This window comes from Hemicordylus capensis, chromosome 5 (assembly GCF_027244095.1).
Source record: "Hemicordylus capensis ecotype Gifberg chromosome 5, rHemCap1.1.pri, whole genome shotgun sequence".
In the NCBI taxonomy this organism is placed as follows: Eukaryota; Metazoa; Chordata; class Lepidosauria; order Squamata; family Cordylidae; genus Hemicordylus; species Hemicordylus capensis.
Window position 1 is genome coordinate 181,471,735 of NC_069661.1, and position 18,266 is coordinate 181,490,000.

General features: G+C 39.5%; 1 protein-coding gene across 8 annotated transcripts in view; it reads left to right on the forward strand.

Annotated features, from left to right (window-relative positions):
* ARID2 (AT-rich interaction domain 2) overlaps positions 1-18,266 on the forward strand; it is a 167,519-nt gene that overhangs the window by 147,571 nt on the left and 1,682 nt on the right. For all 8 annotated transcript variants that reach the window (XM_053256470.1, XM_053256473.1, XM_053256469.1 and 5 more), the window contains 5 exons: positions 8,309-8,457; positions 9,250-9,388; positions 14,112-14,197; positions 16,687-16,810; positions 16,894-16,985. In XM_053256470.1, coding sequence (XP_053112445.1) covers positions 8,309-8,457; positions 9,250-9,388; positions 14,112-14,197; positions 16,687-16,810; positions 16,894-16,985 — 590 coding nt within the window. The remainder of the gene's footprint in view (positions 1-8,308; positions 8,458-9,249; positions 9,389-14,111; positions 14,198-16,686; positions 16,811-16,893; positions 16,986-18,266) is intronic.

Here is an 18,266-nt window from a genome sequence, read left to right on the forward strand (position 1 = left end):
AGCAACGGTGGTAATTCTTGTTCCTCTGAATAACTGATGGACACTTAAATCTGAGACTTAGGATAACATATCTATTGGCAATGTGTAAGGATAAAGATTAGTTTTGAGCTAAATTTTTAAGCTAAAAATTTGAGTCTTTGTTTTTACAAAAAGTGAAGAAAAAAGATTATCATTCGCTCTTATTTATGGAAAAGGCATTTTATTTCTGAACAATAAATGGTATCCTTTTACAAATAAATATGATTTACAAGGTTGGGTTTTTTAAGAGTAGCAAATATTTTCTTATAACTTACGGCATTTACTGGAGTGGCTGTTTAAATGATTTTAAATGGGAACATAGGAAGCTGCCTTATACCAAGTCATACCATTGTTCCGTGTTGCTCAGTATTGACTCACAGACTGGCAGCAGCATCTCCAAGGTTACAGACAGGAGTCTCTCTCAGCCCTGTCTTGAAGAAGCCAGGGAGAGAACTTTGAACCTTCTGCATGAAAGCATACAGATACTCTTTGCAGAGTGGCCCCATCCCTAAGGGGGATATCTTACAGTGCTCACATGTAGCCTCCCATTCAGATGCAAGCCAGGGCAGACCCTGCTTAGCCAAGGAGACAATTCATGCTTGCTACCACAAGACCAGTTCTCCTCCCTAAAACGGAGACTAACGAATTCGTATTACCCATTATGGCCAAGTAGAACTTGCTAGTTGTGAAGGCTAGGTAAAAAGCTGGCTTCACATTTTGTCAGGTTCTTCAAAGCAGTTGATTGGTCATTGTTGAAAGAGGATGTTGGACTAGATGATCCAATTGGGCTCATCTTATGTTTATTCTGTGTTCAAACTGTTCATTTTGGATGAACACAGATTTTCTGCAATATGTCTTTGAGAACAGATGAGCCAAGCTGCTGTCATGAAATGTTCTTCCGTTTTGACATGGAACTAGATTCCTAGGGCAGCTTTGCATCTCTAATTCTTTTTTTTAATTTTTCACCAAGAATAAAGGAGGGAGCCAAACATTTAGTCCAGATCAAATTTGATGTTTTCAAAACATTGCCTGACATGGCTAGAGTTCAAAATACATTTTTGCTAGCATCTTACCCTTAACAGTAGACCTCATAACCTAGAGGATTATCTTTCCCTTTTGACTTATGTTAGACTGTGAAAAATGTTAACATTTTTATGTTTTGGAAACTTGGTTTCCAAACATTGTGCTTCATTGTTTTATATTGCCACTGACATGACCTGAACAATGTTACAAATTTTTGCATTTACTGAGCACTTATGGTGCCCTTATGGAGCATTTATGCAGATCAGGCTCTGTTTTGAAAACATCAAATTTGATCTGGACTAAATATTTATCTCTATTCTTAAAGTGAAGAATAAGAATAAGAGATGCTAAGCTGCCCTAGGAACCTACTTGCATGTGAAAACGGAAGAGCATTTCATGACAGGAGCATGGCTCATCTGTTCTCAAAGACACATTGCAGAAAATCTGTGTTCCTTTAAAGTGAACAGTTTGAACATAAACCCCACTATCTCCGCACTGACCCATATATGAGATTGCAAGGAAAGATCTGACAATTTATCTCTCAAGTGCTATGGTGATTAATTATGATGCCTAAAAACTCAATTTCTTTTTTCAAATGTGAAAGATAAAAGGAGTTTGTATTTCACATTAGTTGCAGCCAAATCACAATGTCCCAATTCAGATATAACAAAAGACCAAAGCTGTAGTGAGCCGCCCACCATCCTCGCGCACAAGAGAAGGAGATCTTTAGCTTCCCATTGCAGAATGGTTCTAATAAACCAATTTCTTATTTCAGCCAAGTATGGCAAACTTGAATTTGTTAGTAATAAATTAGGATATCAAACCAGAATTGGACTATAGTTTGTAGGGCTGTACAAAACTTCAGAGGCTTATTCAGATCCCAAATGAAGTTCCATCTGGGCCCAAAAGGGAATCAATGGAAAGCAAACTGGGCCAAATCCTTTGACCCTTAGAGCTTTGCTTCGACCTCCACCCATAAAACTGCATACTAGGACCAGCAGGGGACACATTGCTGCAGCTTCACAAAAGACTACAAATCCCAGAAGCACCCACTCCATTCCCTGGTCCTGTCAGAAAAGTAGAGGAGTCATTTAAAAAGTCAAGCTGTGGAAAATAGCTCCTTGCTCCCTCATGGCTGGTAACTAGTTTTAGGGTGGGGCGGGTGAAAGGCTTCAGAAGAAGCAAAGTGGGCTACCTTAAAGCAGGACCATGTTAAATAAGGAACCCTTCAGGAGCTCAGAAGTGACACCCAAAGCAAAGTAGCCTTGCTTCACAGAGACATAATGGTTTAATATCTTTGTCTGTTAGTTAATTATGGTTTGATCCAACCACAGTTCTGCATATCAGACAAAATAAGAAACTGCTATTTGTTGCAAACCTCCACTCTCAGCCCCACATGCACAAAGGAGGAAAGAAGGGAAGGGAGAGCATGAGAGCTGATAGCTTGTCACTGCTCATGCTCAGAAGCAAGCTATGGCTTCTTGTTGCAGCTGAATCAGGCTAGTCACAATATGCTGTTTTAGTTTTTAAAATTTCACATTGAGCTTTGTCTCTCAGTGATTATTAGTTCCAATGTGTTTATGTGATTTGTTGTTTGGAGTACATAAATTTGTTGTTTGGAGTACATAAGAGAAGCTGGAATCACAGAGCATTGTCCCTTCATTTTCCTTCCTGGTATAGTTTTTAGCTTCTCTGAGATGGTCTTGTATTCTATATGGATTTATCTGTAAACAATTACATTGGTTAGGGGTTTTTTTTTGGTAAATTCTGTATTTTTGGATTGTAATTGGAATCTCCTCCCTCCCCAACCGCCTCACTTTACTTCCACTGTGGCCTTTGGCTGACAACACTAATAAGTTTGAACTTGAACTACCGTAGGAAAAATGAAGAAAGAACTGTAATAATTTAGAATATGTGAAGTATGTGGCATACATCTAACAAGAAATGCTTATAATTGGGAATATTCAACTTTTTCTCTGTTAACAGTAGTTACATTGTTTGAATAGAACAAAATATCTCAAAAAGATTGCTTCCTTTTCGCCTAACATCTCTCTTCACCTTGCTTAAAAAAACCAAACACCAAACCAGGAGTATAAATGAAATGTAGGAGAGAATGTTGCGGTTCTTTTTATGAGAGTAATATCATTTATTATCTGTTGTATTACTGCTAGTGCTTAGCTGTTAGATATGTATTGATTAAAAATAGCTACTTATCTCAGGTTCAAATTGGAATGTATGTAATGCTATTGTCTGATGTATAAATATATAGTAATATCTGTATTAAGATAAATATGTATGTTTCCAGTTATCACAAAATCCTAGCTGTTTGAATTGTGTATAGTACACACTGTTTGGATGCTGTTTGAATTATAATGTTTTCAATTGTATTGAGTAATCTGTAAAGAATAGCTACATTTATGTGCAGTATGTGTTTGAATAATGAACCCATGCAAAATGAGTTTATTGAGAAACCAATGTATTCAGGAGACAGTTCACATCTATGATTCCTCAAACTTGGAGCAACCATGTTATGAACGGCAGTGTTATTTTATTTATGCCTTTTTTTCCTTCACCATCCGGCCCACAAACTGTATCCTAACTACTTTAATTACCCACACAGATATGGGTTGAAGGCTACCAGTTTCACTGAACTGGGAAGGACATCACGATAGTATGGAACTGAGAGTGTTGCTCATCAATAGTGGGATTTCTCGGACCCTTGTAAAATAAGGTCCTTCTATATTCACCCATGCTAATAGTAGTAGAGGCAACATAGGTAGGGATGTGCATGGAACCGCGGCGGGGCGGTTCGAAGGTGGTGGGGGTCTCCCTTTAAGAGCAGGGTGATGGTGCACTTACCCCCCCCCACCACTTCCCCCCCCCCCACCGATATCAGTTTTTTTAAAAGCCCATCAGGGAGACACGCTACCACCCAATGAGCTTTTTAAAAAACTGACATCGGTGGCGGGGGAGCGGCGGGAGGGGTAAGTGCACCCTCCCCCCGCTCTTAAAGGGAGACCCCTGCCACCTTCAAACTGGCGGAACTGCCAGTTCTTCAAACTGGTTCCGTGCACATCCCTAGACATAGTTGCCAGCTACATTTTTCTGAATAGGAGTGATCTCACAAATGGTAACCCAAGCTATTTTAACTACTTGGATGAATTACTGTAATTCAAAATTCGGTGAGATTGTCTTTTGAAGATGTTCTAGAAGCTGCAGCTGGTATAGGCTACAGATGCCCATTCTTTGGCCATAGACAATTGGAAGGAAACACACATTGTTATTATTTCATGAGCTGCATATTTGCCAGTTTTTCTCGGAGCCCAGTTTAAGATTCTGGTTTTAAACAATAAAGCTCAATATGCTCTAGGTCCAATGTATCCCAAGAAGTGTCTTACCCTATATGAGTACTCCCATCTTCATAGAGTTCCTTGTGTACAGTCCATTCACCACAAGAAGTAAGACTGGACAGAATCTGAAGCAGAGCTTCTCTCTGTTGTTACCACAGTGTTCTGGAATTCTTTGCTTTAAAAGACCTGCTTCTGACTTTCTCTGCGGGTTTTGGGGAAGGATACCAGCATTATATTTACCATGCTTAACACAGCACAGGAATGTGGCAGTTTTCTGCTCCCTGTTTGTTCTTTTAAACACAGTCTACCAAGCAAAGCAATTTAGCAATATGATAAAAAAAATATCCTATGGTATTGAAATAGGCCACCAGTTTGTTTATTATTTTATTTACTATATATATATTAAAAAATGTTGGTGTTATTGGGAGTATTTAGCATTTACTTAGTACTCTCCAGATACTTGCCAGGTACTATTCAGGATACAATAAAACACCTGCACAGTCCCTGCCCGTTTTTCTTAAAATCTCAGTAAAGTGGGCAGAATTGCATGAAGGGGGAGAATAAGATTTGGGGTATGTTAACTGGTCACTCTACCAGATGTGCAAAGATTCTGCAGAAGAATCAGTATGAAACAGGGGAAAGAGGATATCGGAGTTTTATGTGCACAGAAACAGGGCTTCAACACAAGCCACTTTGCATCAAGACATATTGTGACTATTTGAGCATAAATTGTTTTAACTTCTTGTAGAACCTGTGTTGATAGTGGCTTGTTCTCTGGTTTGGTTGTGATCACACTTTAAGCTGAAGGGACAGGGAACACAATTAGCTCCCTTTTTCCAAAGTGCACCCTAAATAATTCGTTTCTGTTTGGAAACAATAAGCACATTTGACAATTATTCATAATGTTGCTTTAATGCTGATTGCCTCATGATGTTCAGGATGGTACCTGGGTCTTACAATGTGCCATCTATTGGAAAAAAACTGGCAAAATACCACTGAACCACTAGGAAAGGAACAGCTAAAGATATGTGGACTTGTGAAACTGAATTTATTGGTCCTTCACACAGCTTCAGCTGGCCTGGAAAACATGAGCAGACCAGCTACATCTGCACAGAAAGCATTTTGGTTAAACTTCAAGCCAACCCCAAGGCCATTGGTTACTGCTATAGCTTGATATCGGGGCAAGTTGTTGTGTACCAGAAAACACAATGCCTTTAGAAGGCATTGTGCACTGCTGCCTCCAGAACAAATGAACGCCATGGATGCAGCTACTAAGTTTTCCAGCCAATTAGACTTCACAATCTTAGTTTTCTCTGTATTGATTGCAGTTAGTAATTTTTCCTGAATTTCTGTAGGATGGTTCTTTTGGGAGTCTCTTGTTGAACTGTCTAGCCTTTTAAAAGTTAAATAAAAAGACATGTATTGCTTAAACACGATCCTTAGTTCACTTGGTAATTTTGATATTGTTCTATTAGTTATCCCACTGTGTAGAATAATCACTTAAAAATATGTTACTTAATGCATATTTTCCATTAGAAACTACTGAAAAACATATTTTTAGGAGTGTCCAGGGTGTCTTTAAAATGTTTTATACTCCCTGTTAAAATTGATTCCTCTTTATACCTGTAAGATGTATTTATTCTTTAAATGGTTGGTGAGTGGATGGTTGCTTGAAATTGAGTTGCCAGAATTCTGTTTTTGTATGTATTTAAATAGATAACCTCAAGTGACTCTAGTTTACCACTGGTATATTAAGAAGGCTGGTCAGAGACAGATAGTTGTATTAACTACTTTTCCGTAGATTCAAAACCTTTTCTTATCCTTTGTTTTCCCAGTAGCTTGCCCTCAGGTATAATCTGAGCACATTGACAAACTGTCAAAGTAGGAGAAAGTTTTCAAATGTGCTCAACAATGTGTTGGATCACAGCACAAAAGTATATGATCTGGATAGTGATCCCACGGCAGTCAAAGTTTTAGGCCCTAAAAAACTCAGATAACGAAAAAAGAAAAAAGAAAACTGCTAAATCAAATTTAATAATTTGCTTTAATTTAATTAATTAATTGGACCTATGATTATGAGAGTGCCTAGGGCTTACAAAGACTTTAAATCGGCCCTGACTGTACTAGTACTTACAATGTTCTCGAAGCGGTTTACATAGAAAATAAATAAGATGTTTCCATCGCAAAAGTGCTCACAGCCTAAAAAGAAACACAAGACAAACCCTAGGAACAACCCCTGGAGGGATGTTGTGCTGGGGTTGGATATGGACAGTTGCTCGCTCCCTGCTCCATATAAGGGAATCACCATTTTGCAAGGTGCCGCTTTGCTCAGAATGCAGATGAAGTATTGCACGTCCCTTTCTGCAAAAACAAATTCTCTCTGAGGTAGGGATGCGCACAAACTGATTCGTCGCCTCCTTAGGGAAATGCTGAACCAGCTCAGACCAGTTTGGTGGGGTGGAGAGTGGTTCCCTTAAGAAGCAGGTCCTTACCTGCTCCACTGCCACCCCGCTGCTTGTCTGAGCGTGGCGCTTGCTCTTCCAAAGGCCGCATATGGCTGCGGCGCTGTTCACCACAGTCTGCACATGGCCTTGGCACGCACAGACTGCATGGAACAGTGCCACAGCCGTGCACGGCATTTGGTAGAGCGAGCACCACGCCCAGACAAGCAGTGGGGTGGCAGCAGAACAGGTAAGGACCTGCTTCTTAAGGGAACCACTCTCCACCTCGCCCACAGCTGCCAGAGCCCATTCGGGCACATCCCTACTCTGGGCAGATGTAGGAGTTCTAGCTTAGTCTGCTCCTTGACAAGCTAGTTTCTGCTTGTGGAAATTGTCTCAATAGAGGAGACCTTAAACATGTGGTTTGTCACCTTCAGTCTTAAATTGTATGCTCCCAGGAGGCTGAAGCATGTGTTTTTTTCCTTAATGTGATGTGAAAATCCACCACTACACTTAAGTACTGAATGCTGCCTCTTTTACTTATCAACAATATGTGTAGTGGCATATAGGTCTGTGTGAAGCTTCTGAAAATTCCAAAACTCATCCAGGTCCCTTTTACCTCCACAAAGGCCAGGCGTTCCTCCCGAGTCCTGCAGGCCTTCACATTCTTCTGGCAAGTAACTCAGGTGAAGCCTATAAATAAGCCTCATCCCATGCCCCAAGCACTTCTGGGGAAATCTCAGGGTTCTCCATTAGAAAGGGTCAAGGGCAGGCTTTGTTTTCCAAATGTGCTTGGGACATAGGATGAGTCTTATTTGAAGGCCCCACTGAGTTGTTTGGCAGAAACTGAGAAAGGCTAACTGTGGAGCTAAGAGAGACTTGGAGTAGCTTTGAAATTTTCTAAAGCTTTGCTCAGGCCTAGTGACATATAATGAATGAACAAACATACAAAATGAATGTATAGCTGCTAATTCAAGACTTGCTTAACATTTTTTGTATTGGCATTAGAAGGAAACCAAAAACACACGGTGCTTTAAACTGCTCAGTTGAAAAAAGAGATTATGTCTTCTGCTGGCAAATGCATACAAGTACATTAAATCACCAATCTCTTTATTTTTGTGGAGAGATTACTATTTGGAAGACTTCCTAAAAACTGTATCTGGTTCTGTGTTGAATGTGGAAAATACAAATAGAGCAAATATAAAAAACAATTTTTGAAAAGTCTGTAAGTAGCTAAAGAATTCTCCAGTCCTCTTTCGTTTCCCTGAATTCAGACAATGGTTGCATTCTACCTTCTGTTGAAGTCAGTAGCAAACGGCTGATTTCAGTGGAATCAAGTTTATATGTATTCCCACTGAAAAGTTGCTTCATTAAAATCATATACTGTACTGTTAAATAATAGCCATGTAAAGCAAGTGCAACTTTAAATCAGGAATCTAAAATCTGCTCTCTCTCTTTTTTTAAACTTCTCTACAGAGCACACCTGTTGCATCAGTACCAACAATGCAAGTCCAGGGTCCACCCGTCAGTTTGCCGCCTTCTGTGTATGCTGTACCAAGTCCACATGCAGAACAAGTGAAAAAACCTGGACAGAACTTCATGTGTCTTTGGCAATCCTGTAAAAAGTAAGTGGGTTATGTTGTTGTTGATCAAGTTAATATGTTTTCATAATGTATTGCACAGTGTTAATTTTACAAAATGTTATATTCATTATTTTCAAAAGAACTCTTTTATGGAAATGATTTGCACATTAGACTTCTTTGCAGAGAGAGAAAGTTAGTGCTTTGGAGATGCATTATTTGTTTCCATATATATTTAAAATATCACACAGGGATGTGCATGAAACAGATTTCGCATTTCATTTTGAGCTCAAAACAAAATGAGATGTCCAAAACATTTTGAATTTGTTCTGTCGAAACAGCTGGCTTTGACGGAACAAACGTGAAATGTTTTGAGTGTTCCAGCCATAGGAACAATGGGAAGCTCAAAACACCCCATTGTTCCCCATGGGTAGCTCCTGGGGACACCAAAGTGAGTTGTGTGGTAGGGCATGGTGGGTGTACCACCCAACCCAGAAAAGAAATGGGCAAGTGGGTGATTTTTAATACTTTCCCCCAAAAATTGCAAAGGCAAAAAACATGTATTTTAAGCTCCTTTAATTTTTTACTTAATGTACTGTTTATATTGTACTGGTCTGTGACCGTAACAATAAAGTGACTGACTGAAAAAACATTGCCTTTTCCCAACATCAAAGTCTGTAGGGACTTTGATAAAAACTGGTCTGAATCCATTCATTCCAGTTGGATTATGTATTGCCCTTTGTTTTGCTTTAAAGGATTTATGCAAGCAGTCTGTGTTAATTGTTAGCAAAGCAGTATTCCTTCTTTGACTAAATTAATTCATATTGTATTTTCCAGGTGGTTTCAAACACCATCCCAAGTTTTCTATCATGCTGCAACTGAGCATGGCGGAAGAGATGTTTATCCTGGGCAGTGTTTATGGGAGGGCTGTGAACCTTTCCAGAGGCAAAGGTTTTCCTTCATTACTCACTTGCAGGTAGGAATTGTTCTCCCATCACTTTTCTATATAAAAATTAACATAATGCATGTGAAATTTCACCAAGGATATCTTTACGTGTTTGATCATTGATTAATTATACATAATTTTACACACACACTATGTACAGACAATTATTTCTTTTTCCTTAACACTATCATGGCTCAAGCACTGTTAACAAAAGTTGTATTCACATGTTAGGTTCAGCACTTGTACAATGAGAGTACAGTTTACACAGGAACAGATCTGTACACAGATGCAGTTATTCACACATCATGTTGAAAGCAGCTACAGCAGTATTCTTCCTATCTGTACCATACATTTTGAGGGGCCTGTATCTCGGTTCATTTTTAAAATGAACGGTCATTCACACAAAAACATATATGTTTTTGGCATCTGTACACTCATACAACACAATATCTGAATAGGACTTCAGTCTCTGTAGAGCCAATTAATTCAGATCCAAATTGTAGTTGTTTGTGTTAGTCCCATACAAATCAGTGGAGTGGAGAAATTGACTAGATCAGATCAAACTGCTTTTGCTGTAGTTATTTTCACATTAAGTAAGTAAGTAATAATTTATTATGATCAATGACCAGTCAACATTCACACCAAAATATAAATCAGCATAAAAAACAAATAAAATCAAAACAGTAAAACTAGATAACACCACATCAGGTTATGCAAAAATCTCAGTTACAACTACTCAGTTGTTCCCGTCTCAGTATACTGGCTGCTGCACAGAAGCTTGCTGTCCCCGCTGTGACAACTGCATGTTGATCCGCCAAATAATAGGAGATGTAATACTCTTCTGATTGACCAGGCCTATTTTTTTTAAATGGTTCGATCCAGATAGTACGAATGCCCCTCTAATAGGCACAATGTAAAAGAACATGTAAGACAGACTCAATGTCACCCGAACCACATGGACATAACCAGTTCCTTAGCGATATCTCCTTAAATCTGCCATCCAGAACGGCAGAAGGCAAGGCATTAAACTGCACCAGCGAAAAGGCTCTCCTCTGATTTAAGGTGGTCAAGTGGGTGAGGTATGCAGCTGGCTGGGTGTAGTTTGAAAAACCACCTAAAGTACCCAAAGCCAATAAATATTGCAACAAGAAGCTATATCTGCCCAAATTGTCATAGAGGTTCTTGCACCAGGATGAGTGAAACTCACCTTTCAGAACTAAGGAGGCAAGGCCCTGGGGGCAGGCGTATAATTTAAGGCAGTAGTTAAATGTACAAAGCCACAACTGTGCCTCACCTCTGGTCAACCCTGATCTGGATAGTGGTTCCATACAGTCATAATGATTGGGCGGTTTCTAAATGCAAGATAGCAGTCGATACGCATCTGGGGACTTTAAAAATGGCACGAAGAAATCCAGATTGAACCACTTCTAAGGACTTAAAATTACAGGTGGGACAAATCTGAACCCCGTACAACATTTGTGCCAGTATTTTAGCCTGGTACACCCTAACTGCCACAGGAATGTAATGTCCCTCATTAGTGTGAAAGAATTTGAGTATAGCAGATGCACTCCTCTGCACACTTTTTGCCGCATATTCACATTGTGGGCCTCACGGACTTTTTGCATAAAAAACTACTAGTAAGTCTACAAGTAAGTAGACCCAACTACTTACAGGTCTTAACCTGCTCAACCCTGCGCTCATTAATTTGCCATTTATGTTTTTTTGGTCTCTTGGCAAATACCATGACCTTGGTCTTTTGTGTATTTATAACTAGCGACTCTTCTTCACAGAACTGTGTGAGTTTTCGTAGCGTCCTCCTCATACCAACTAGTGTTCTTGATAGTATGGCCACATCATCGGCATAAAGTAAAATTGAGATGGGTCTACCAGCTAGCTTAGGCTGATGGATGTCAGGGTTGTCTAAGAGGGGGATTAAGAAATTAATGTAAAAATTGAACAGAAAGGGAGCTAAAATACATCCTTTCTTAACCCCCTTCTGTGTAGCAACAGGTTCAGACAAGTGGCCTTTATTATTACACTTTACTCTCAATAAGGTGTTTTCGTATAGCGGAAGCGTATATCGTGGGTCTATGGAGGTATTGGCCCATTTGCTCCAGAGTCAAGATCTAGGGATAGAATCAAACACGGCTTTGAAATGCCACATATAAGGAGGAGGAATTGTTGGTATACTTTTCCGCTAAGTGTATTAGAACCAGGGCCTGATCCAATGTAAATTGACCAACACGAAAGCCAGCCTCTTCATCTCTAAGGATGGTATCTTGCTCTGCCCAGTCAACAAGCTTGTTACAAAGATGTCTAGCATACACTTTGCTAACTATGCTCAACAAGCTTATTGGGCAATAATTAGATGGATTGGAATGCTGACCATTCTTATGAATAGGGACAATAACAGCTGTGCGCCATTCTTCCGGTATACAACCTACCTGATCGATATAGGAGAAGAGATTTGCCAAAAATGGGGCCCACCAATCGAGATCTGCTTTTAATAACTCGGCAGGGATCAGGTCCACTCCAGGTGCCTTGCCTGGTTTTAGTTGGGCCACTAAACTAGCAATTTCTTGAGAGGTGACCAGAGACCAATGGGGAAGCACATACAAATGACGTGGTGGGGTGTACCCTTAGTACAGTTGGCCAGATATAGAGTCTTAAAGTATGTCACCCAAGCGTATGCCGAAATATGACGTCCCAACTTAAGAGATCTCCCTTTGAGACTGGCCAACATGATCCTCAAGAATGTTCTTCTCGAATCTTTCATTCTGGAGGCAGCATACAACCATTCCCAGGCCTCCCTTGTTGCAGTTCTCTTCTTTTTCCTTATCAATGCTTTATACTGCTTATTCTGCTCTAACATTTCTTGGGCTGTCACCCCAGCTGCATTGACCTTGTAGAGTTTAAATTTTGTAACCAGATCTTTTTTGGGTAGAATACAATCCTGATCAAACCAGCTATGGTTTGCATCCTCTATTGGAGTCCGTTTTAGTGGCCTGGGCCAAACAATGCTGGATCTTCTGGACAAGGGTTTGATAGTGGGTAAGGATGCCCGCATTTGAGGGCTCTGCCAAAATAATGAAATATAAGGAGTCGCCTGCAGCCAAAATATCCTTGATTTGCTTTTCTTTTTCTGTCTTTTGCTTTTCTTTTCTTTTCTTGGCCCTTATTAACCGGGAATCTTTACAGTGGTCAAGATGGAGAGCCTCCTCAAGGTGAACCCCGTTCCCTGTGTCTCTAAGATAAGGGACAGCAGGAAATGGTCACTATCCATTCGTCCTTTGATGCTAAATTGAATCAGAGACTTAAGCACATTTTGTGATACAAATACATAGTCCAGAACTCTCGCTCTTAGCCCAGACCAGCAGGTAAATTCACCCACTGTATCCTTATCCATCGCTCCGTTTAGCCCAAACATATCTAGTACATTCATTGTATGGGTCGAATACAGACCGGATAGGTTGAAAACTTGATCTTTAGACTGCCATCTTTGTAATGGTGACGAGCAATCTCTTTCTGGAGGATAACTTTGGTAAGTTGTATACAAACAAACATCATTTGGCCCCATTCTAGCATTAAAATCACCTCCAATTATACAATAAAAATCTGAGAATTGTGCCAAGAGGTTATCAATATAATGTTTAAGGCCCTCCCAAATGTCCTTAATACTAGCATGTGATTTCTGTGGTGGAATATATACATTTATAACCAGGATATTGTATTCCTTCATCTTAATAGCAGCAGATTTGGCAAAATGGAGATATGATGCCAACTCCTCCATCTCTGCTCACACTTTGGTGGAGATAAATAAGCCCAAACATGAAGAGAAGACAGATATGCTTTGGTGGGGAACTGTTGAGAGGAATAAAGAGCTTGCACCTTCCCCTCCTCTTCAAGGGGTATATGTGCATAATAAGCACGTGTTCTTTTAGTTGCTTAATAATAAACTTTAAAACAACTTCAGGGACATGTTTTCAGGAGGCACAGTGGGCTAGAGAGGGAAAGAGAGCTAAGCAAACATTGCTCTGCCTCTTAAGCAATGGCACAGCATTAGTGTGCGTGTCAACACTATTTCACCAGCACACTGCTAGACTGGCTGTCAGCCAGTGCGTGACCCCTTACCAGTACTATCCCATAGATAGGTGCCTGCAACAGACATACCAAAATGTATGCACGTCTACCGTACTGATTGCACTGCTGAGAGTTGGTATAAACACGACCCCTCTCCCCAGACACTTTTATGTATGCGTACATATGCTAATGTGAGCTGATTTCATACGTTAACATGAAGGTCTAGAGACTGTGCTCAGACCAACAGCAAAAGCAGAGTATTTCATTTATGCAGAGTCTCCAGTGGAGAACAATGTGCACTATTGAACTGCGTAGTTCAGGAAGTGTGCACATTGGCCAAATAGTGTGCGTATTTTCCACTGGGGGACTGTGCATCTTGCCTGGACAACATATCAAACTGATGTGGGATGTGTTCATATTAACCACATAGTGTGTATGAAATATGTGTAATCATTTTGCATTTTCCTGATGATCCATATGCAACACCTGTTGATGGAGTGAGTTTGTGTGCATTCTTTAAACATTCATGTGACTGTGCACACTTACTAACGTTTATGCATGTTCATCGTTCAGCTCATATATCTGTGGGTATATTGTTCTTCTCCTCCTCTCTCTCTGCAATGTCTATGTTATATACAGTATTAACATGGGGTTTTTTCCACCCCACAAACAGGATAAACACTGCTCTAGAGATGCCCTTCTTGCAGGGTTAAAACAAGATGAACACGGACAAGCAGGAAGTTCAAAACCTTCCACTAAGTAAGGAACATGTGCCTCAATAATACTTAAAATTATATATGTTGGAACCTGTGAAAACTTGCAGAGTTGCCGGGGCTGGGGGGCAGATTGGAGCAAGGTAGCACAACCAATCAGCAGACCACTGAAGCATCCATGAAAGATACCAGGGACAGCCTAGCTTCTTCTGGTCCTTTATTTATACGTTTCTAGCATATTTGTATACCGCCCCAAAATTGCATGTCTAGACGGTTTACAATAAAACAACACAGATTAAAACAAACATTAAAACATTAAAATAATTTAAAACATTAACAAATTCTATATGTCTAATTAAAAGCTTGGATGAATAAACGTGTCTTAACAACCCCTTTTAAAAATGTCAGAGATGAGGAGGCTCTTATTTCAGCAGGGAGCACATTCCAAATGTGCTCAGGGTGGCAATGGAGGAGGCCTGTCCCTGAATAGCCACCAGATGAGCTGGTGGCAACTGTGGATGAACCTCCCCAGATGGTCTCAATAAGCAGTGGAGCTCATAACTGAGAAGGCATTATCGTAAATACCCTTTGCAGTGGTAGAACCTTTGGGTGACATATAAACCTCTCACCCTGTATATTTGCTTCTTAATATACATTGGATACAGTACGTTGTATGCTGTGCTACTTCTAGAGAGCTTCAAGCATTTCTGTTCATGCTATCATGCTATATTGCTTGATTCTTAATAATAATAATAATAAATTTATTTTTAAATAATTTTTAAATAATTAAGTAATTTTAAATAACAAGAAATAGAAAAAAATAACAAAATACAAAGATATACAAACTGAAATTGAAAGGCTGTGGCAGAAGAAGACCAAATAATCCCAGTGGTAATTGGCGCCCTAGGTGCAATTCCAAAACAACTTGAAGAGCACCTCAACACCATAGGCGCCACAGAAATCACCACCAGCCAATTACAAAAAGCAACTTTACTGGAAACAGCCTATATTCTGCAACGATATCTATAATAACAGCAACAACATTGATAATAAAATTCAGCCATCCCAGGTCCTTGGGAAGGACTCAATGTCTGGATAAAACAAACCACTCAATAACACCTAACACTGTGTAAATAAATAATAATAAAAATAAATAATAAATATTCTACTTTTCAACAGAAATTCTCAAAGTAGTTTATAGCAAATTAAATAAAATGTAGTAAATGGTTCCCTGTCCCAAAGGAGGAAAGAAATGCAGGAGAGACACCAGCAAAGCCCACCGGAGAAATACTGTGCTAGGTCAAATAGGGACAGCTGCTGCCTGCTAAATATAAGAAAATATCACTTTTAAAGGTGTCTCTTTGCGCACTTAGCAGGGATATATCCGTATTCTTTTTCTCGCTCAGTTATAGGTGCTAAATTCTATACAAACAGTGCATAACCCTAGAACCCCATACACAGTTCTAGGTGGCATTTACATCGTCGTGAACCCTGTTCACTTTATGTTGGTGAACAAACTATCTGACAACCTGCATAAGAGTGGCTCATTCTCAGTACTGGAGCAATACTGTTACATTTTAAATCTTCTTCTTCTTGTAAAATGCATTGGGTTCAATCTTTCTTTGGGTAGTTTCTGTGCCCATGCATAAAGGGATCAGCATAGGTGCCAAGGATCAAGAGTCTGTAAATCAACAGAAGGGCTGCTTCTGTGGCGTAGCATCATTATCATCAGCCAGCTTGAGTCGATCTGCTGCATCTTCTGTCCAGCAAGGAATGGATAACTATGTTATCCCTGGCCAGAGACCAGAAGACTTTGCCATACATTTCTCCCATATTTATTCTGATGTTACTTTTGTTTTAAATGTAACTGTAATCAGTTTAGGATTTAATTGTAAGCCACTTCAGGAGCCAGCGTGGCTGAAAAGTATAGCATAAATAAAATAATGAAATCGAGCCCTCCCCCTTAGTCAAAATATGTGATCTTTAGAAATTGCATAATTGGCAGAGCAGAAAGGGAGGGCTAAATGGGAATAAGGGAGATGTGCATTGGCTTCCCATTTCAAGGACTGATTTGGTGCACTGCCAATGTGTGCGTCGAGGGCAAGAGGGGCAGATCACATTGAACCCTGTGGGTATCCCATTAGGCACTAATCCGATGTGGGAAGGATCATACATCACATGTTTGTGAGTGTCAATTGATTGTAGTAAATTAATAATACAATTTTAATAGGTTGCTTAAGTTTGCAGACGTATGCATTTTCACAAGAAAAACTTTATTTCCCCCTAACACATTAAGAACACTTACAATATGAAAAGCAACCTAATTGAAACTTAATGTGTCTCATCATTATCTATTAATGTTTTGGCTCTTAAGAGCTAGAATTTGAACAGATTGGCTTCTGTTGAGCAGCATAATCTTTTTACCTGTTAATATTCAAGCAGTAGCCTCTTGGGAGCAAATATGTAATGTGCCTAGAAATGTCAATTTAATTCAATTATTTATTTGTATTCCAATTATTATTTATTTGTATTTAGACCACCACACACAGGGGGTGCATCGTCCACTCCCAGAGCACAGAAGGCCATTGTCAATCACCCTAGTGCTGCCCTCATGGCACTACGGAGGGGATCAAGAAACCTTGTTTTCAGAGATTTCACAGTAAGTAGCAAGTATGTAGACTGGATAGGAGGAAGGGAATCATTGTCACACTTGTTCTAATACTATTTTCTTTTCTGTCTAAGGATGAAAAAGAGGGACCAATTACTAAACACATCCGATTAACAGCTGCCTTAATATTAAAAAATATTGGTAAATATTCAGAATGTGGTCGCAGGTGAGCAAATAGTTTTGCTGTATTTGTTTTCCTAACAGATATGCCAGCTATTGTAATATGTTCTCTACTGCAAATCTTACCTGAATTTCTGCAGCATCTGAGCCGATTCTAGTGCAGTGATTTTTGTAGGTTTCCTGACCCCCCCCCCAAATGTTAACAAGGTTGTTTGTATTCTTCACACTGACTATGCAAGCATGAGATCTGCTAAGTGCTTAATTCTTGGTCATCTTGAAATTTAAGCTTAAAGAAAAACACCATTTTAGCCCTCACAGTTGTTTGAAGAGAGCTTTGAAATATATGGGCAGTGTAAAATGAAAACTCAAAAATTTGAGAGTGAATGGCTAGGCTTCTGATAGAACTGAAGTGTTAGCACATTACATGTGTGCGCTGTCACCTTTCTCCCTCTCAGGTGTATGGCTTAGGGGACCTTTCAAGGAGTCACTCACATGTCCACTCAAAATGGTTTTGATGACAGTAATATTGTTTGGTGTGGTTATCTCTGCTAATTCCCACACGTCCTGCTTTATTTTGCATGTGCATCTTCTCATGCTCTCTCATACTCTTTCCCACTTTGTCTCAGTCTTCTGCTCCCTGCTAATAATGTTGGCCTTTCTATGTCCATCTTCATGCACCTTTTTCCAATCTATATAATGCCAGGTCTTGATAAAAATAAATCTTAGTTGTTTTTAATTCTGGAAACAGAATAAGCAGAAACAGAGTTGTGCAAAGTAAGCCCTAAGTCAGCAGATTGCCTAGTTTCCTTTGTGTACTTGGAGTGCAGAATTTAAGTTTCTGTGACACATTCCAGAGTCATGGCTGATGTCTGATTTGAAATGGCTCTTCCTGGTGAATGTCAACATTTAGGCCTCTCAGGTTTAGTCATCTTAACAATGCATAGCTATGGATGCACCCTCACCCTCCTACAGTGGGTTCTATGTTCCCTTTTATTGATTATCTATTTATTTAACATTTGTATACTGTCCAAAACTAACGTCTCTGGGCAGTTTACAACAAAACAATCTGCTTTGAATCTTTTGAATCTTTTTTCCCCCCCCTTGGGGTTTCTGTAGATGTATGACAAAACTGAATATTCTTTTAAAACAGTATTTGACTCTGTATTTTAAAAAGACATATCCAAATATTTCCTATACCCAAATAAATGTGTGTTCTTTCTTGTAAGCTTTATGGAAGGGATGGCTTTCAGTGTATGAAATCAAAATCTCAGGAGGAGGTCTGGAAATGAAATTCTACTTAAGAAAAATATTAGAGAGAGGAAGGAAG